This window comes from Dipodomys ordii, unplaced genomic scaffold, assembly GCF_000151885.1.
Source record: "Dipodomys ordii isolate 6190 unplaced genomic scaffold, Dord_2.0 Scaffold88, whole genome shotgun sequence".
NCBI lineage: Eukaryota > Metazoa > Chordata > Mammalia > Rodentia > Heteromyidae > Dipodomys > Dipodomys ordii.
Window position 1 is genome coordinate 5,214,999 of NW_012267304.1, and position 21,156 is coordinate 5,236,154.

General features: G+C 45.6%; 1 protein-coding gene across 4 annotated transcripts in view; it reads left to right on the forward strand.

Annotated features, from left to right (window-relative positions):
* The window catches only part of Tmem164 (transmembrane protein 164), a 172,254-nt gene extending 155,140 nt beyond the window's left edge, over nt 1-17,114 (forward strand). For all 4 annotated transcript variants that reach the window (XM_013025885.1, XM_013025887.1, XM_013025886.1 and 1 more), the window contains 2 exons: nt 14,225-14,325; nt 15,969-17,114. In XM_013025885.1, coding sequence (XP_012881339.1) covers nt 14,225-14,325; nt 15,969-16,175 — 308 coding nt within the window. In that variant the 3' untranslated portion in view covers nt 16,176-17,114. The remainder of the gene's footprint in view (nt 1-14,224; nt 14,326-15,968) is intronic.
* The last annotated feature ends 4,042 nt before the right edge of the window (nt 17,115-21,156 follow it).

Below are 21,156 nucleotides of genomic sequence, written 5' to 3' on the forward strand. Positions count from 1 at the left end.
CAGCTCCCATGAAGTGGGGTGGAGAGTTGAGAAGGTCAGCAGAGGGGAAAGGTCTCGAAAGGTTTCTTGATGCTGACACTGGTTTTTCAGGTTTTAGCAGGATGGGAAGAGAGAGTACCTGCTGAGTGGTGAGCTACCCAGCACTCTGTTCTCATAATGCTGCTTGGTTAGTTGTGGTTGTTTTTACTTAGGCAGGGGAAACTACCTTCTTATTTTTAGTAACCCCCAACAGAAATGTGACACACAAATGCAGGCTGTGGCAGCAGCTCCATTAGCCATATCTGTGACTTTGTCATCACTAGCAACCACGACCAGCTTCCTGTCCCCTCAATACCGCTTATGTTCATCAGTGCTCTGAAATTGGCAATGGCAGGATTTGCTGGCAGATCTCATGAAACAGAAAGAAACATTGTTACAAAAAGGTTTGAGTATTTTCATAACTGCTTTAACTGTGCTTCCTCTGCAATTCTTTGCCTTTCATTTTATGTGTTTGAGACATATGTGCATACAATAAGAAGAAAGTCCTTCCATCCATTTAGCCTCTTTCTGGCTAGAGGTTTCTGGAAAATCCCTCTCATTTTCACTAGACGGCGCTCCAGTTTCAGAATTGGTGATCAACCCTCTAACCTAGACACCAAGGAAGGTTGTTTTGAAATACAAGCAATTCAGCTATCCTTGGGGGTCCTTTCAGGAAACTAGGGTTTGAGAGCCCTACTGTGGTTTGGTATGGGCAGACCACTTTTCTCTTGAGTGGGCTTTCAGCTTCTCTCCAGGAAAAGAATTGGGCTGGAGCCCCTGCCCTGTTCATTTCCCGGAGCAGTTAAAGCCAAAGCACTTTGGATAGGACAGCTTCAAAACTGACCCCTGAGGTCATAGTGACCTCAGCATCCAGGTTTGCCATCCCACTTCTCCTCCACCCAGGAGATCGCATTATCTCTCCTGTCTAGCTAGTGTTAGGGAGCTGTGAAAGTTCTCCTCCTACAGCACCTTCCCTGCTGTAGACAGGTGAGAACAGAGGAAAACTGAAGGAACTAAAGTAAAACCTAAAGGCTCCTGACAGGTGAGTGTATGAGAGATGAGCCAGAGACCTTTAAAAACTTGGCAAAGTTCGGGCACTGGTGGCTCACACCTATAATCCTAGCTATTCAAGAGGCTGAGATCTGAGGCTCACAGTTCAAAGCCAACCTGGGCAGGAAAGTCTATGAGCATCTTTTTTTGTGTGTGTCTGTTGTGGGACTTGAACTCTGGGCCTGGATGCTGTCCCTCAGCTCTTCAGCTCAAGGCTAGCACTCTACCGCTTGAGCTACATGCCACTTCTGGTTTTCTGAGTGGTTTATTGGAGATAGGAGTCTCACGGACTTTCCTGCCCAGGCTGGCATTGAACCGTGGTCTTCAGATCTCAGCCTCCTTAGGAGCTAGGATTATAGGCATGAGCCACCAGCACCTGGCTCCATGAGACTCTTATCTCCAATTAACCATCAGAAAACCAGAGTGGTGCTGTGGCTCAAGTAGTAGAGTGCTTGCCTTGAGCTGAAGACCTCAGAGACAGTGTCCAGGCCCAGAGTTCAAGCCCCACGAAAGACCTAAATAAATAAATAAATCATAAAACATAAAACCACCAAACTGGCCAAGGGCTGAGCCTTATTCTGCAGGGGTTGGGTAAGTGAGTTTTTGAAGGTCTTAGGCTGCTTACTGAGGAAGAAGTTACTGGGCTCAGCAATACTTTCCTATAAATCAGTGTCTCCTGTGTTGTCAGGAAACCTCACCATCAGGATCACTGTGGGATGCTTGTGGCTCAGAGTTTCCAGAATCCATGCCTATCTATCTTCAGGATTCCAATATCAGATGGGAGGGCCCACCACTTTCCAAGAGCAGTCAGTGATTCTCAAAAGTGTGTTCCATGGACCAGCAGCTTCAGCTTAGCTGAGCAACTTGTTGTTAATGCAGATTATAAGATACTAAATTTGAGGCCCCCCCCAGGCTGACTCAATCAGACGCTCTGGGGTAGGGTCCTGAGCTATGTTTTGGTACATGTTCAAGTCTAAGAGGCTCCATCCTCAGGGATTCTGATATAGACTGAAATTTAAGCCTCATTGCCTCAAATGATCCAGGGGTTGGCTTCTCCCTGCTTAAAGCTCACCAGGGACTCTGCTCATACTAAGAATATCACATGCTTGTGGTACAGTGGTGTGTTACATTTAAATAGCCCTTCTCTCCAGGGTATCTTCATGCTCTGTTAGCTTTTCTATTCTTACATTGCTGCTGCATGATAAGGAGGACCTGGGCTTTTCCTACCAGAGGGCCACTGTTGCTTAGATTCATATAGAAGTCATAGATTCATATAGAAGTCACCTTGCAGCTTGGGAACAGCAGAAGCTTGCAGTTGGGTCTTTGGACCTCAGTACTTTCGCTATGCCAGGCCCACTTGTTGGATTTTTTTTTATTGCCATCCCAGGACCCTCACCTTATGCACCATTGGCAGAAGGCTAGCTCTGTGAACCTCGTGGGCTGAAGGTATACCTTTGAGATGTTTTAGTCAGAGGCTGAGTGGCTAGTGCTCTAACTAGGTATTTTAGTGGTGAAACGTGGCCTGGTTTCCACTGGTTTCCTGTGCTTCAGAATAGGAGGTTGAGTAGATGGACCCCCATTGCAAACACCTAATGTTCTTTATCTGGGTAGGAAAAAAAGAGCCTGGGGTTGTTTGGTCCAATGCCTGGATGAAGGGAAAGTTAACATGAACATGCACTCAGTAACCAAGAACAAGGAGTCAAGTAGATGTGAGCAACTTGGGGTTATGCCACACAGAAATATCTTCTAGATAACTAAATCTCTGCTAGTCAGTTTTTTCTGTGTGATAAGTACCTGACAAAACTGAAAAGGATGTTTCAGAGGTTTCACTCCAAAGTCAAGTTTGACTTCATTTTTTCTGGTCTCTGCTGAGACAGAGCAAATGTCAGAAGGACAGGTTGGAACAAAGCTGCTCACCTTATGGCGGCCAAGAAGCAGTGAGACTGGTAGAAGTGGCTCGGACAAGGTATGTCTTTCCAGGACCCACTCCTAGCTCTTTCAACTAGTTCCCTCCTTCCTATCATGCCATCAGATTGTGAATCCATCAGTGGAGTAATCCATTGATTATGTCCAATCATTGATTGTGTTCCAATCATCTTTTAGTGACTGGACTCATTAGCTGGTATCAAGCCGTCATGGGGGACAAACCATAACAAAGGCTAGGAATAGAGATGTCTTATTTAGAGAGTACTAAAAATGGAATGGATTCATGACCAGGAACTAAACAGGGTATTTTCCCCCTGTCTCCAAACCTGAATATTCTCCAGTGTTCTCCATTCTTTTGAGTATCATCACCACCCACTCATTATCTGCAGCTCCTTGCTGCTCTCCTGACCATTGTCTTTCAGTATGGAGCCATATGGCGTACTCTGGCCTGTGCTGTTCACTGTATGCTCTGAGAGCTGTGGAGTGGGGGAGGGGGAATGCACAGGCCTGAGTCCTATTCAGATCTTCTGCATCCAAGCCCACATTTAAATATTTTTTTTTCTGGTACTAGGGCTGGAACTCAGTGCCCGGGAGCTGCCCCTGAGCTTTTTTACTCAAGCCTAGTGCTCTAACCACTTGAGTCATAGTTCCACTTCTGGCATTTGGGTGTTTATTTGGAGTCTCAGGCTTTCATATCCAGGCTGGCTTCGAACTGTGATCTTCAGATCTCGGCCTCCCAAATAAGATTACAGATGTGAACCACAAGTGCCTGGCTCAAACCTGCATTTTAACAAGATCCAAAGGCAAATTGAGATGTCCAAGATATCTAGTGGAATAACCAGAATTCTTTTGGAACTGGCCCTCACCCTCTCCCTGCCCTCTCTCCCACATGGAAAATCAGCAATTCTGAATGGTATGAAGCTCCAGAGCGTGCTGGCCTGCTCATGCCATTCTTTCAATGAGTATCTACCAGGTCCCTGTTTGTGTCAGGCAGTGTTACAGATACCAGCGAGAAAAAGCCATGAGCATAACAGCTATCCAGGCTCTCAAAGAACTGACATTTCACATGGGAGGAGAGCAAGAGCAAAGAGGTGGCAAAGCAGTGTAGTAAGTCAGATGACTAGTGCCCAAGAGGAAGAGAGAAAGCAGAGTAAGCGGCAGAGTTGCCAGTTGGATACAGAAGGCTGCAATTTTGAGTGAGGTCACTTCATTTCCAGGGAAATTTTTATTCCAAATGTGGCATATGAGCAAAGGCTTGCCACTTGCTCTCAGGGGGAAGGATATGCCAAGAAGAGGAAATAAATGTAATGGCCCTAGGCAGAAGTGTTCTGCTAGACTGTTCCAGGAACTGCAAGTAAGCCAATGTGACCAGAAGCACATAAAAGGTGAAAGTAGTAGGGCCGAAAATCAGTGAGGTTAACCAGGCACCAGCCAGTGGCTCACGCTTGTAATTCTAGCTACTCAGGAGGCTGACATCTGAGGATCGCGGTTCAAAGCCAGCCTGGGCAGGAAAGTCCATGAGACTCTTATCTCTAATAAACCACCAGAAAACTGGAAGTGGCGCTGTGGCTCAAGTGGTAGAGTGCTCACCTTGAGCTGAAGAGCTGAGGGACAGTGACAAGGCTCAGAATTCAAGCCCTACGACCGAAAAAAAAAGAAAAAAGAAAATTAGTGAGGTGGGGCAAATCATGAGGACCCTGTAGACCCTTATAGGGATTTTTTTCACTTACTTGCTTGAGTGATGGGAAGAAACTGGAACATTTTGAGCAGAAGACTGAAATGCATGCTGTGCTTTAAGTTTTTAGGTTGCAATGCTGACATTACATTGTAGGGGCAAGGGTAGAAGTAGCGAGACATGCAAGGTCTTTCTGGAAAAATCAAGGAGGTGGATGATGTTGGCTTAGTCTAGGTGTGGCTGGTGGTAGAAGCAACGTTAGACATTACATGGATAGCCATTTATTGAGCGAAGAAAGATGAAGGGCTTTTGTGGCAGTTGATTGCTTTTTGTGCTGTAAGTAGAGGGTGCTATTTCAATAAACTATTGTTGCATACAGCCATTCCTACAACCTACTGACTTAATCAGTGACATTAGTTCTCTGTTGCATGACTAAGTTATTCTTTGCTATACATTGAGTGTTTGTGCCCATCCAAGATTCCTTTGTGAAGCCCTATCACCCAGTGTGTGATGCTACTTGCAAATGGATTAGATGAAATCATAGGGGAACCACCTAGCAATGGAATATAATGCCCTTATTGGAGTAACATCAGAGAGCTTGTGCTCTCTCTCTTTCCCTCTCCCTCCTTTCTCTCTTTCTCCCCCTACCCTGGTGCCCTCTCACTCATGTAAAGAGGATACAGAAATAAAGTGGTCCTTACCACAAACAAACTGTCCCAATGCCTGAACCTGGTTTGAATTGTTTTAGATGATGTCTCATTGAGCAAAACAAGTCACATTTGGGTCACATGGCCAAATCAATCAGGGAAGGAAGCACATTAAGGTTGTAGGTTCTGGGAAGGTATGAGTTAGTCACTAAGAGTTAGAGTTAGTCACTCAACTATCATGATCTACCACAGGGGCCAAGATAAGAAGCTTGGTTCATTTATTCAATATCAGTAAATCTTATGCATAGGCTATTAAGAATATGATCCTGGAATTAATTCAATACAGAGGTCCCGGCTGAGATGTAAATTTTGTAGACACTGACATATCAATCATACTAAAGCCACGAGACTGAAGGATGTCAACTATAGAATCAAAGTAGATAGAATAAGACCCTGAAGTCTGCAGCCTAATTTTCCCCACACTGTTTAGAGGTCAGAGCCATGGAGAGGAACCAGAAAGGAGAAGGAACCAGAGAAAGAGCAGATGTAGAGGTGGCAAGGGAACAAAGAGAGAATATATCCCAGAGCCAGGTGTCAGTGTTTCCAAGATGAAAAGGTACATAGGATAAGTCTTAGGAACTGGTTATTGGATTTCGTAATGAAAATGTCATTTGAGTCCTTGATGGGAGCACTCTTGGTGGAAGGGGCAAAGTTGCTTGAGAAATACAGAAAGAGAGGAATCGTGTATAGAAAGAATAGACCACTGTATGGTCCAGCAACGCCAAGTGACTCAGATGTGTCATTTTAAATATTTCCAGGCCACACTAATGTAGGAAAGACAAACAGGTGAAATCAGTTTTAGTAGTATACCTTATTTAGTCCATGTGGTCCAAAATATGATCAGTCTAATATAATCCACATGAAATCATTCCTGGGATATTTAACTCTACATTGCCTTGGAAACCTAGGGTGGGTTTGACACTAACTACACATTTGAACCTAGATGCATGGAAAGCATTGCATGGCCACACGTGCTGGTAGCCACCGTTTAGGCCTGTACCCCTATAGATAATTCATTCAAGAAGTGTTGCTATAAATGGAAGCAAAACAATGGAATAGCAGCAGGAGGCAGAAATGAGGTCACGTGTTTGTTTTCAAATGCGGCATTTGCAGTACATTTAGTTTATATGCTAATAGAAATAATCAAGTAGAGAAGAGAAAATTGTTGATCTAAGAAAAAGAGAAACAGTGACTGCAATGGACTGGTTGAGTAGCAGACTTGGGATAGTATCTGGGAACAGGAGCTACTGACCTCGCCTGGGACCCTGGGCAGTTCATCCATGGCCACAGGGAAGAAGCAGAGAACATTGGGCACCTACTGATGCAGATAGTAGGTTAAATGTGATCATGAGCGCTGAAGAAGTTTTCATCTGATTTCTTTTTTTTTTTTCCTCAGTGAAGCAGGAAGCCAAAGCAAGGTCATCATTTGAGTGTGGCTGAGATAGAAATATTAAAGGAAAGAAAGGGATGATATTAAATCGTGGCCTAGGAGAGGGAGAGAGTGAATGGACCCAGGGAAGCAGAGTATGATTGCCTGGCAACATGAATGGTGCACTTGAGGTTTGTGCTCACGAATTTGAGGGGAGAACAGTCAGAGCTATTGTTTATCTCTAGCCATGTTCAGCTTGGTTGGGAGAGACAAGAGGAAGACAGAGCCTGAGATTTAGCCAAGGCTGAGGGGGTTGCGGATAAGGGGAACAGTAGCGTCAAAGATGTCTTCTGGGCCATGGGATTTATGGTGGGAAGAAGACAGCAAAAAAAAAATGGGTAGGACCAATGGCTTCACATACCCCAGTGAGGAAGAAGTGTGGAGGCCACAGAGGAACTGGACAAGAAAGAGGGGGTAGTGATGGTTGAAGAGGAATGTTTGGTTCCAGATTAGGAAGGGGCGACAGCTACTTGTAAGTATATAGTATCAGGCATGACCCTGAAAATGGGTAGCTGAGAGGACAGGATCTGTAGAGGGAAATGATTCTAATGCAAGTGAGGACCCAAATACTTGCTTACTTTCATTATAGTTCCTTTAAATATAAATGATCACATATGGCTACTGGCTACCCTGATTCATTGGTTGGTGTCAGCTATTGAACAACTAACATTATCAATCCCTTTTTAAAAATTATATTTTATTGTCTTTAAGTAGTTGTACAAAGGAATTGCTATTCACCAATCAGTTTATAAGTATAATGCATCTTGATCAGTGTCACCCCCTTCCATCATTCTCCTCATTCCTCCCAACTCCACTCCCCTCAATTTTCTTAACTTCATAGGACATACAGTGAGTATTATGACTGCATTCTCCTCTGCTTCCTTTCTTCATTTGTCGTTCTTGAATTGTGACACTCTCATCTTCTAGCATATACCTCTCTCTTAGTTCTGTGGTTGCATGTTGAATTTTGTTGCCAGTCTTCTTCTATGGGTCCCTGAGTCTGCCAACCCCTTAAATGTTGCCATTTTCCAAGCCCCATCTTTGATCCTGTAATCACATTCCAATGACTCTTCCTTGTTAATCTTATTCACATGACTGTTTCCAGGCCATGCCTCTCTTGTAAGTGCTACATGAGACAGCCACAGCCTAATGGAGACGTGCTGGTGTAGCCTCTGGGGCATTCAGTGACAGCATGCCCCAGCATGAACTCACCTCTCCCCCAAATGAACTCTTCTCAGTTCCTGAAGCCACAGACCTGGAAATCACCAGTGATGTCACTCTTCATGCTTGGCAGATTACCAAATTATTTGTCACTGGAGCAGTGTCTGGGCCTGTCTTTATTCCTACTTCCCTCCAGCCCATGCTGCTGCTGAAGCAATCCAGGTGGATGAAATAGAAACCTGACCTTTTTACTCTCCTGTTGAAAACCTTTCCATGGTTCCACTCCCACTCCCAGTGCTCTTCAAATCTCACCTCAACCATCCCTTCCTCCAGCTTTTTTTCCTCAACATCTATAATGACACTGACTATGCTGATCTTGCTATAGTAGGTCTCCATTCACTTGTAACAAGCAGAGTGACTCTCAGCCCATCAGAGATGTCCAATGAGTGGCTAGAGCAAAGAAGTGAATGAGTCAAAGAAAGTAGGAAGAAAATGAGGGAATGGAGATGCTACTCTGACCAGTCTCTATCTTTGGTGTATGTCCTCCCAGAGTGGTCATGTAGCATGAGAGAAAGGTCCCCAAGGAGACCTCTTGGGTTAATATATTCATCTTGGTTCCTAACTCTCAAAAAACTTCCTTCTGGCAGAAATGGAGTTTAGAGAAAGCTATTTTCTTGGTTCCCTTCCCTGCCCCCACTTCCCACACATTGGTACCTTTCTAGATAACATGCTTCTATACTCTTGGGATAGAAGATACTAGCAGAAAATGTCACTTTTTTCCCTTAAAGTAGAACAGAAAGTTTTATGTGTCTAATATTTCTGGAAGTGTTTAAGTTTCTTTTCCTTTTGAAGGAAACTGGTTTTTTACTAGAATTATTTCAAGGGCCATATCCAGGTATCCAGCAAAGAGAATGATATGAGTTGAGTACAATTTGCATATATAAGTTGACTATCTGTGCTCAGGCTGCTGCTTCTCTGTATTTATTTATTTTTCAATGAAATTGAATATCTTATCTTGCTACCAGAAAAAAAAGAGCTAACAGCAGTGATAGGATAGTGGAAGCCATAGTCTCCTTTCATAGACAAAGGCCACCTCTTCTCCAGATTCCCTTCCTCCTTCCCATCTTTATGAGATTTCAGATGATTGTGGTCACTGGTAAAAAATAACAGCTGCTGTCTCTGTGACAGCCAAGCTGCCATGACTCCTTTTTTTCCTCATAGTACTGGAGTTTGAACTCGGGGCCTCATAGTTGCTAGGCAGGCACTCTACCACTTGAACTATGCCAGCAGCCTTTTTGCTTTGTTTTTTTTTTTCCCTCGAAATAGGGTCTTTCATTTCTTCCTGGAGCCTAACCTCAGAGTGTGACCCTCCTGTAATACCTCTGACATAGCTATAATTATAGATATGAACCACCACCAAAAAGCTAGGCTTGTTGACTGAGATAGGATCTTGCTAATTCTTTGTCTAGACTGACCTTGGAATTGCAGTCCTCCCAATCTTCAACATTTGAGTACTTGGTATTACAGCCCTAAGCCACCACATTCAGCTGCCACTTCTACTTTTTGACATTTCTTATATTCCGTTCTTTATCCCTGAAACATGGATCTACTTTGAGGTCACACACAGGACAATGTACTTAGAAAAGGAGTAAGAATTGCTCAGGTACCTTCCTGTAGGTGATGGCAAAGGCAGAACCCAAACCCAATGTTGTCTGACCCTCAAGTCTTTTTTTTTGTGAGACTTTTTTTTTTGGGTCCGGTCGTGAGGCCTGAACTCTGGGCCTGGGCGCTGTCCCTCAGCTCTTCAGCTCAAGGCTAGTGCTCTACCACTTGAGCCACAGCACCACTTCTGGTTTTTTTCTTTTTGCTTATGTGGTACTGAGGAATCAAACCCAGGGCCTCAGGCATGTAAGACAAGCACTCTACCACTGAGCCACCTTCCCAGCCCCCCTCAAGGCTTTTGATTGTAAGCTACTGAGTTGTAGTTTGTTTTTTCCTTTTTAGTCAGTTTTGGGACTTGAACTCAAAAGTCTTGTATTCTTGCTCGGCTGGTGCTCTCCCACTTAAGCTATTCCTTCAAACCAGCTTTTTGCTAGATAATTGGAAATGGAGTGTAGCAAACTTTTCTGTTTGGGTTGGCTTTGAACCTGGATCCTCCAGATGTCAGCCTACTGAGTAGTTAAGGTTACAGTTATGAGCCACTAGTCATGGCTTTTTATTTGTTTTTATGTCTGTATTGCCTTACATTAGCTGTTGCTAAGCAGGACTGATTTCTGCACACCTACGTAATTTGGTCATTGTTTGAATGGTAGTAGGCTGTTGCATAATCTTGAGGCATCATAGTTTACTTACCTCTTCATTTTGTTTCCAGATTTCCAGTGCTATAAACAATATAGATATAAAATTCTTTGTGCAAATATGGACAGTATATTATTTTTTAAGGTATAGGATCACAGTCTTCAAAGTTGTAGTATTGAGCCAAATGGAGTTATACAAGCCTGTACCATTTATTTGCCAATACAAGAATTGTTTTTGCATGTTTACCATGTACTCGTTGCTGAGGTGAAGTGGAGTTTCAGAACCGCCCCTCCTCCTCTGAGCTCTCAGTGTGATATTGGGCAGATGATGCAACATGGAAGGAATGGGGTGAATGTGGGGCTTTGGGCAAGGTGTACTGAGAGTGCTGAGCAACATGTCCTCTGTTAGTTTCTGAGTGTTCTTCCCTTATAGCATGATGCATGGCAGGGTCAGGGGCCACAGTGATACAGAGATGGTGCATGGAGAGAGAAAGGCTGTCCCACACTTGAAGACTTCCCCAGGAAGGTCTGCTGAGCTACCCTCTTGGCTGAGGCCACTATCCCACAGCATCTACTCTCAAGTCTCTTCTGAAGCCTGCTCCTGGCTCATGAGGCCTGCAGTGCTGCCCAGATGCCACTAGGGGAAGCTTAGCAGGAGCCTAGCGGAGGAAGGGAGCCTGTGGAACAATAGCTGGTGGATCTAGCAATGGGTTGTGCCTGCTGTAGTAACCTGAGCACCTGCCAGCTTTCCAGGTCCTTCCCATCTTCTTCTGTGTGTCCCTAGCAGCAAAGGTGACAGTATTCACTCAGTAGACAGGCAAGTGCACACATTCTTGGTGAGCCCCTCAATGCATTTTTGCCAATCAAGCCTGTGCTGGATGCAGGGAAGACAAGAGTGTGACAAGGAACTGGGTCTCAAAGCACGCTAAGGTTAGAGAGTAGGCAGACGAGAAAAGAGACAGTTCAACTTGGAGGTCTAGACAAGTGGCAGCAGGGCCTTTGAGCACATCTGAGAGCCCATTTCCCCAGAGCTCTGTTGTCATGATTGGCTGTCACATTGCCTGTCCCCCACCCTCAATTTCTCCATCTATAAAATGGAGAAACAAGATCTATGTCCTCAGAGGCCCTTCTGACTCACATGTTCCACGAGCCTCTCTCTTGTTCCTAAAGCAAGTTGAGCTTCCTGCACAGAAGACTCTCCTGCCTTTAGTCACCCCATCTCCTTCCTCTCTTCCCATCTACCTCCCCCGCTTTATATGATGTTACTTTGGTGTTGTATACCTGGCCTTCTTCCAATATCAGAGTACAAAAGTTCCCATGATTTTGTTTACCACTGTGTGCTGCATCATCCACATCTAGATGTTCACTTCATCCTCTTCATTGAGTTTGTGACTCACATTATAAAAATAATCAAAATCCATTAAATCCCAGATACACCATGACCTATTATCAGCATTTGTTAAATCCCATGTCACTGTAACCTAGTATCTCGTCTGATCAACAATCCTGTGAATTAGGTAGTACTGTTCCATTTTGTCGATGAGTAAAGGTGATTTCAAGAAAGACTGAGATTTCTCAAGGTCCTAAAGTTGGTCAGGTTCCAGTCCCTACACATTCATTGCACCCTGTTTCCTACGGGACACCATAGGCACATTTTCACATGGACATTCTTCTACACACACCTCAATTCAACGTGTTTAAAGTGGACTTCACCATTTCCCTACCTCTAGCTGCAATCTGCCTTTGCCTCTTCTCCATTGCAAGGAAGGGTATCACTAACCCAGTGAGGGTCAAGCCAAGGCCCTGAGAAAGTCTGTGATTCCTCTTCCTTACTCTCAACATCCAGCCTTGTACCATATTGGTGATTTTCTCCTTGCTTTACTCTCTGCTCTTGTCTTTAGAAGCAATTTTGTTCTCTCCAGGTTCCTGTATCTATCTTTTTGCCACTGGACCTCTACTCTCTCTTGCTCCAGCCATCCTCTGCACATTTGTGTAGGGTGATCTTATACAAGCACATGTGTGAGCCCAGCACTCATCTGCCACTTGCTGTCTTCTTTGCTCTACAGTACAGCTGAAAGCTGGCCACCCAAGGGCTGAAATCCATCCAGAAGATATATTTTGTTTGGTCTACTGAACATTCTTAAAATATTTGGAATTAGTTGCTGACATTAAAAAAAAAGGAAATTCCATATAAAAGTTCATATTTCTAGTTTCTCTTGAAAAAAAACAAATCAAAACAACACAACAATAAAACTAAGCACCTCTTGTTCTGCAGTTTTGCAGGGCAGTGATTGGTGGAGGTGAGTGGTAGCTGCCTCTTAGAAGGGTTCTGGGTTTTCTGGTTTGCCAGTGTTCATATTCATCCGTGTCTCTTACACTCTGGTCATGTCCCTGCTTCTTATCACCTGCTTAGATTTGAGGTGAGCTCACAATCCTGCTGTATGTCATGAAGCCCAAGGCCCTCAGCATGATTTCTATGATCCCACAAGGCCCATCCAGGGGCAGAGCAGCCCTGGCAACCCCCGTGTCTCACCCATGTGCCTTCTGCTCTCTTCTGTGGCCCCACTGAATTCTTACCTCTTCTTTTTGGGATGGCCTCAACTCATTTCTACCTGTATACAGGCGGCTGCATTGGAAGGCTCTTCTTGAAGTCCCATTTGTCCTTCATGATTCTGTTGTAATATTACTTCCACCAAGATACATCTCTTGCTCTGTGCCCCCCTCAAGCTGAATTTTGTCTTTCTGTAACATGTGTCACAGACGTCAGTCAACACCCAGCTCCACTGTATTGTAATCATTGTTGTGAGTCTAGATTGCAGGGGGCTTACTTCAGACTATTGTACTTAATAACTATAGGATGCGCAGGTGAATTGAAAACACTGCTCTAGGATATGATGTCACCCTGCTTCCTTGGGATGAATTAGCTCCAGGTCTCTAACTTCCTCAGATAACCACCTCAAGTCTATGTTTAGAGTGATAGTACACTTTAAACCTTATCCCTGCTCTGTAAGCTCAGGAGTACAGCCAGGCCTCCAGAATGGTGGTTCCCAGCGGTGATGGAGGGAATGCAGCTGTCTCAGTGGTTCCTGGGAAGGAGATATTCAGTGGCTGGGAAATGATATTCTACTTGAAGCATAATGGACATAAGACATCTAACAATCATTGAACGTGCTCCCTGGTCCAGACCTTTGGGAAACTGGGACTTGGGGAGTTTTTCCGCAGTCAAATGAGCCAATTTGAACCCAAATCTGTCTAATTTCAAAGTTTGCATTCCAGCTAGGTGCTGCTGGCTTTCACCTGTAATCCTAGCTACTCAGGAAACTGAGATCTGAGGATCATGGTTCAAAGCCAGCCCAAGCAAGAAAAAGCCAAAAATGGAGCTGGTAGAGCACCAGCCTTGAGCGAAGAAAAAGTTCAGGGACAGCGGTCAGGCCCTGATTTCAAGCCACAGTTCCCTCAAAATAATAAAGTTCACATTCCTAGTTATTATAATATACAACCTCAATGTCACCGGATCAAAACTGTATTAATGAAAACTACATGATTTTACAAGCAGTGTGATCCCAAGTATCAATTTTAAAAAAGAAAGGAAAATCCTGAGGCATAACTAGCATGCAGACACACTCATGTGTTAGCAGGGCTTGTATTCCAATAGTAGAATATTGGGGATTTTTTTCTACTTTTCCTCTCTTCTTCCTACTTTGTAACATTCTACAGTACCTTTAATGAGCATGTATTACTTTTATAATCAAAAATCTTCTCTTTGTAATGGCCTAGCATGGACTAGCAGAACACAGGAAGAGGTGGCCTCATGTACCCAATGAGGCTCTCATAGTAGCAGTTACTGATGGATTGAAAGGAGCCATGAGCAGATTGCAGCTGTGACTTCAACCCTTGCTCTCTGTGTGGGCAAAGAAGTATGTAACTTCCTCCTATCTCACCATCTCTGCTCTTCCTCCAGGTGCTTATACCCCAGAGCCCCTCAGCAGCTTCCGGTGGGCTCTTCTTTCAACTGGCCTCATGTTCTTTTACCACTTCAGCTTCCTACAGATCCTCGGCCTGGTAAGTTTGGTTATAGCCCCTTCTCTCCCCTCTGTTTGCAATTCTCCATAAATCTTGATAATCCCAGTTGGCGCTAGTGTATCATTTTGTTTTGAAAATACAAGATGTGAAAGGCCAGGATGTCAGATTGTTGTGTCTGGGATGCTGATTTATGATCCACAGCTTTGGGCTCTCCAAAGAGTTTTTGAATACTTCAATAATGGCTGTTCTTCCATCCTTGGAGAGGCAAGAATGCTTTTCAATCATGGCCACTTGGGTTGGAAATACTGAGCTGCAATAAGGCAGTGGTTTGCTGTATACTTCATGGGGAAGCTCTGACCTTGGGTCCATTTTGAGCCTTCTCCTACATCCCTTAGCAGGCACTGCCCTAAGCAGTATGGCCAGTAAAACGTGGTGTTGGGGAACAAGCATGAAATTCTGTGGGGTTTTGAACTGCCTGGAGCATGGAGAATGTTTGAGTTATCCAAAGCCCCAAATCGCCGATATTATGAAGATGTATGCCAGTGGCATAGAGATCAGGACTGAGCATGGGGTCAGGAGACCCAAGTTCAAATCCTGGCTCCACCACTGCTCTGGATGGGTCACCTCACCTTTGAGGGCAAAGCGCTTTCTACCTCATGATAACATGGTGTCCAAGTGCAGCCTGACTCCCTGAGAGGTGGTAAGGACTTGTCTTTAACATGTAAAGGCTTGAAGGGTGCTGGAAAGCAGGTGGCTTGGCCATCTTCAGGGGCAGAGTGGCATGTCTGGTTCTATGTAGGTGGCATTAATATAGCATCAGCCATGTGGAGCCTTGCGCGACTTTGCATGATGGGAGTGTGTAACCACTGTCCTTTGTGGAAGTGGTCACTTTCTCTTCTTCACCCTGGTGAAGGGCTCTGCTCTGGTTGGCCAGAAGTGGTCTGAGTTCCTTGCCAATAGCATCGATGCTTGCCATGCTTATGGAAGGGCTCAATGTGACTCAAACCTGCATACACCCCTCCTTACCTCTTGCTGGACCCCACTGATAACCTGGATTCCAGAGGCATCAGTGGCTCATGTTACCATAAATACTATGCTCCAGCTATGCCTCCTTTAGGGATGGCTCCAGTCACCCCACTCCATTCATTTCATGATTCCATTTAGGTGCTACGTCCCTCATGGAACCTCTCAATATTTGGCCCCATTCTGTCCATCACATCTGCTCCTCAGACCTCCCCATGGCATGAAAAGCTTGTGGGCACCATCTGCTTTGAGGTCAGATACAGTAAATAACCATCCCCACTTGATGGACTGACAGGATGTGGAGGCAGGGACCATGTTGTTAACTGCTCTTTTATCCCATAATGTCTCTCCAGGGACTAGGTACATAGTGATTCTTAGGAATGGAGAAGGTCTCGGAGCCCACCCCCTCTCCCCCACCGGAAAGCAAGACGGAGCCAAACCTAACGGCTTTTCCATCAGACAACCCAGTCAACACCTCCAAAAGGCTTTAGTCTCAGCCCACTCAGCAAACCTAGGGCACAGAAATCTCTTTATGAACAGGTGGAGATTGGTCAATCCCGCCTTGTCTAGTCCCCCACTAGGTAGAGATGGCTGAACTGGCAGAAACCAGAGAAGCCAAAGGATGGCGAACGCTCACTCTCCCTCCCTTGTCCCTGCAGGTCACCGAAGTGAATTTGAACAACATGCTGTGTCCGGCCATCTCAGACCCATTCTACGGCCCCTGGTATCGCATCTGGGCCTCGGGACACCAGACTCTCATGACCATGACCCACGGGAAGCTGGTCATCCTGTTCTCATACATGGCTGGGCCCTTGTGTAAATATCTGCTGGATTTGCTCCGGCTTCCAGCCAAGAAAATAGACTGAAGGTGCTTGGTTTTGGTTTTGGTTTGGTTTGGTTTTTTGGTGTTTTTTTTTCCTCCCTAAGGAAGCAAATCCTGACTTGACTTGGAAAACACTCAGTCCTTGATGAAATCATTGGAGAGGGCAGTAGGATGTTTGGTGTATTTCTTTTTTTTCTTCCTCTCTGTCCCTTTCTTCCATCATTCTTCCTTCCCCAGCTCCTATCCCTCTAGGATGTCTCCTTGTGCCTAGGCATGGTGCTAGGGGCTAGGTCTTCCCCCCCCCTTCCCTCTCCTTGGCTCTGTCTTCCTGCTCTGCTCTGAGTGGCCTTACACAGGGAGGTAGTAGTCTTGGCTCCCTCACCCTGCTTGTTGGTGCTTTAACAACAGCTGGTTGAGGAAACAGGGAACAACAAGCAGTAATTCTTCCAGCATCCAAGTGACAAGTTTAGTTGGCATTCATTTCTCCACTGCCAGGGACCTCCAGTCTCTTGCTGGGATCCCCTTTTGTCTCCAGCACAGTCCCCATCCTAAGGGGACTGAGGCCTTGTTTATATACCAGCAGCAAGTCCAGAGTGAAGGGATTTCCCAGCTCATGGCCAAAATAGAATTGGCCAGATTCTTCCCACTACTGTCCCATGATTCAAAAGCAGGGAGCCCCTCAGCCTTGCTCCATCAAAACACTGCCTAGAGTGGGAAGTGAGAATGTCATGCACCCCACGTTTGAGATCCCATTGAGGGGTTTAGAGATCTGTTGCATTGGCAAATCTAAAGCAAAAAGGAAACAAACCATATATGCCACACCAGGCAGGACCCTAACAACTGCCCACGAAAGCTGAGAACTGAACATATCCCAATGAAAAGTGAGTGTCAAAAGTAAATTAATCAAAGCAAGTGATAACTTGAGCAAACTGTGATTCAAATCATGTTCCATGTTCATGGTGATAATAGGCATGTGACCCTCCACTCGTCTTTCTTCTGTCTGTGTCTCAGAAGCAGCTTCAAGGAAGCGTGTGCTAGGATTGAGGCGTGGACTTACTTTTCTTTTGTGTTTGTATGGTTTTGTATGTCTGAGTTGGGGTAATTCTTTCATCAGGGCCCTATTCTGGAAGGTTGCATAGGCTCTATAGGGTCTTACAGGGTATGGCCACACTCTGGTTTGGGAGGCTATAACTCTTGCCTGTTGTTTCCCTAGGGCCATGTTTCTTCAATGCAGCTAGATTCAACACAGGGGTGGTCACCCCATACCTCCTACTTGATCTTCCCCCAAGGCCCACATCTAGAGTGAAAGGGAACTCCAAAGGGACTATAGTTCCTACAAGTAGAGGAGGGAGTATCAAGTACTCTGAAAGAGGGGACTTTTCACTCAATTATACATGGACCTCAAGAAGGGAGATGGACTTCTACTAGGAACAGATCTGTTTAAGACTAGAAAAGTTCATTCAGTGACTACCCAGTTGCCCTCGACCAGTGCCAATGTTAGATATAGATTGAACTTTGGTGATCAGTGGCACAATTTTAGAAACGGACCTATCGGAGGCAGTAGCTGTACAAATCTCTGAGTAAGTAGAAACCCATGGAGGAAACTGTGGAGCCAAGATCTACTGGCATTGAAGCAATTCACCCAAGGGCACGGGGAGAGGAAAAGAGAACATCATGTGTCCTTGGCCTTGCCTTGAACAAATTGGGCTGTGACACTTGGATTTTCTGTCTTCTCTAAGGGCCTTGCCAAGCTTTTCTTAGTGCCTCTCTCCCTAGGACTGACTGCCTGCCAGAGGAGGTACCTCTTGAGTAGCTATATTTGACTGACCTTCCTATCAGGCTGTAGCCTGTAGGTCCAATTGGGGAAGAATTGTGTGTAAGACTGCAATAAACCCTGGCCCTCTGTAGGAGAGGTTGGGAAGATGACCCCCTGGGATCCTGGCCTGACCTCTGCAAAAATATGGAGCTTCTACAGGTAGAGTATCCATGTCTGAGCTGGGGACCAGCTCCAGAATGCCCTGGTGGTGTTGGGGTATAGGTCTTCTCTTCTTCCTCATCTCAGTGGCACAACACAGATGGCTAGTCATGAGACTTTCTCTTACTGTCATGCCTCCAAAATCTTGCCTTTGCCCTGGCTACAGCTCAGTACCCCCATCCTGGCAGCTACTTTCTAGTGAACAAGAGAGAAAAAAGGAAAGCCATGTTTCCTGAGATGGCCAGGCCAAAGTCAGATACTTTGGGGAGATGCAGGAGGACAGGTTGGATCCCAAACAAGGAAGCTGAAGGAACAGATAGCGTACCCCTTCCCCAGGCTCCAGAGTGAGTCGGCCTGGATTTAGGGGTGTTGGGAAGCAGCGAGCATCCAAAGTGCTCTGAGGTTCACTCTTACCCTGGGCCAAGTCCGTGTGAAAAGAGATAACCTGGCCAGACACATGGAAGCTTGCCTTAGGGATGGCCCCCCTATTTGTCCAACAAGCATTCTACTCCTGGCTCTGGTACAGGAGCAAGGGGGAACCACAGTTTGCACACTGAGGGGACCAATGGTCCCTGGCTTCCCGATTCCTGAGGGTTTTCCTGCCAGTACCAAGGCTGTTCTCAAACCACCTCAGCCCTGTTTCCATCTGCCATCTGCCATCTGCCAGTGTGTGATGGCTCAGTGTGTGAGAGAGTATTCATAGAAGTGGCCAGTTTCCTTTCAGACAACCACAGGAATGGAAAGGAGTGCTCTCATATGCCCCTGGGCAGCTGTGGTCAATGATCTGGGCCAATGAGCACAATCTCCTGAGCTGGCCAACTTACAGCTTCATTCTGAATGGCAGAGAGATGGTCACGCCTACTTAAAGTCTTTCTCACCCTAGTATTTGGTTTCTTATGCCCAAGACCTTGCCTAGCATCCTCCCAGAGGCATGGTGACATGTTCCTCTGCCAGCCTATGAGGCACTACAGAAGTTCTGAAGCCACAACATCCCTTTCTCTGTCTCGGTGGACTTCTAGCACTCACCTAAACTATTGGTGCCCTGTGCCCTACAAGACCTTAGCCTAGCTGTTATACCATCTGTTTTGAAGTAGCCTTCACCAGGGTTTAGAAATAATGTGATTATTAATGATTCAGTGTCCTGTGACAGTCATGATCACACTCCCCCCATAGATTTCACAGTAGTGGCAGGGCTCTCTGCACCAGAACTGGCTTGGTCAGTTTCCTGGGCTTGGTTAGCTGGGCTCCTAGGAGGCAGAATGTCCTGTTCTGCCACAAAGACTCTCCAGTGTTATCTACACTGTTCAAAAGAGGAACTCCTTCATAGTTTTACCTACATGGAAGGTTTGGGGAAGGTATGGTAGGACAAGGTAGTGGTATTGCCTTTGGTCTTTCATGAGCCTGTGGGTCCTTGGCAATGCTCCAGACTGGTATGGGGTTTCCTCCCTGCTGCCCTGCATTCATTGAGGTGGACATTGGTGAAAGGACTCAGCCTTCTCTTCTGTACATAGATAGAATAAGCTGATTCGTGCTCAGGACAACCCAGTCACTTGCAATTGCTCTTTTCTGGGACACTTTTCTAAAGTGGTTTGGTACCAAACAACCCAACCCCACCCCCACCATGACATAAAAACCCAACAACACAAAAGTCATTTCAAGCAGAGATTTACTTTGGAAACTTTTGCTTACTTTGCGTGTCAGTGTTGTTTTCGTGGTGAAAGGTTTCTTCATTTCCATGGATAGAATTGTAGCTAAAGGAACTAGATAGGCTGATGTATAATTATTCCTACTGGGACACTGGCAATGCCTCTGTCCCTCTTGCCTGCCCCCAGTCCTTATTTCCCCAAGCTGGGATGGCTGTACCCTGGGCCAACCACCCTCTGTACCTTCCTCCCTCCAGACAGTGGCTCCCATCAGAACCAGTCTCTAATGCCCCTAGACCTAGGTATTCTTTGTCAGTCTTGTTCTTGGGTGCTCTATGCCCCCCTCCCACCCAGTTTGCTCTCTTCTTCGGGTATTTTGTAATGTGTTTTCTCTGTTTTGTAAAAATCTTTGATTGTATGAAAGTGCTCTCTGCATTCACCTTTGGAAATAAATGGTCCTTCATTTGTGGACTTAGCATTTTAGTCTCAGATGTTTCTGTTGCCGAATATCCCTGAATGAAAAGAAACAGTCACCGTGGGACATTCTATGACAATGTTCTCTTCACTCACTGTTATGAAAACATGCAAGAGTCCTGGCCTTGCTTCCCAGCTCCGTCTCAGAAGGCCTGATAAGTAAACAAAAGGGGTTGTTTGTTGGCCTTATACACCATGGAGGACCCTCAAAGAGTGGCTTGGCCCCAGGAGCAGTATGGTTGTTTGAATGCTCTGCCTACTCGCTATGGGTTGCCAGTGGCTCAGCAGGTTATTTTTGGGCTCTCTAGGCCCCATGGTGTTTTGGGCCACATTTCATGACTGAGGTCAAGAGGACAACTTTGAAACCAAATATGTTGCTTTCAGGCCCACAGCCCCTGAGTATCCTCCTTGCCAGTGTGTGCTGGGGGGCTGGGAAGGGTGTGAGCAAGATTATCCTTTCCTTCAGGGAAGTGAGCCCTGCTTTCCCAAGACTGCCCATAGTACCAATTGCCTTCCAACCACATAGAGGTCCCACTCCATCTTTTGCCAGTTGCTGCAGCTTCTAGATCAGACACAGCAAGCCATAGGGCAGTCAGGGTGGGTGGATCTTCCCATTTGCCAGGAGTGGCCCTGTAAACATGGTCTAGAAAGTACCAGCTTGAGAAAAGCCATTCATCACTTGGTACCCCAGGATCTCCATCTGCTCATCCATACTTCCATCTGTGCCAGGAATGGTATTCTGTCCTTTCTCCACACATTCCCTCCACAGCGACCATGGATGCTCTGTTCCCAGAGTTGACTGCTAATTAATGTCCGTTTGACTAGGAAACACAGATTCCACTTAGGCTCACTAGAAATGGAGGAGCTACAGATGGAAAGGAGTTTTGTTAGACTCCATGCTCTGTGTGCCTTACTCCTTCCTTTTCTGGAAT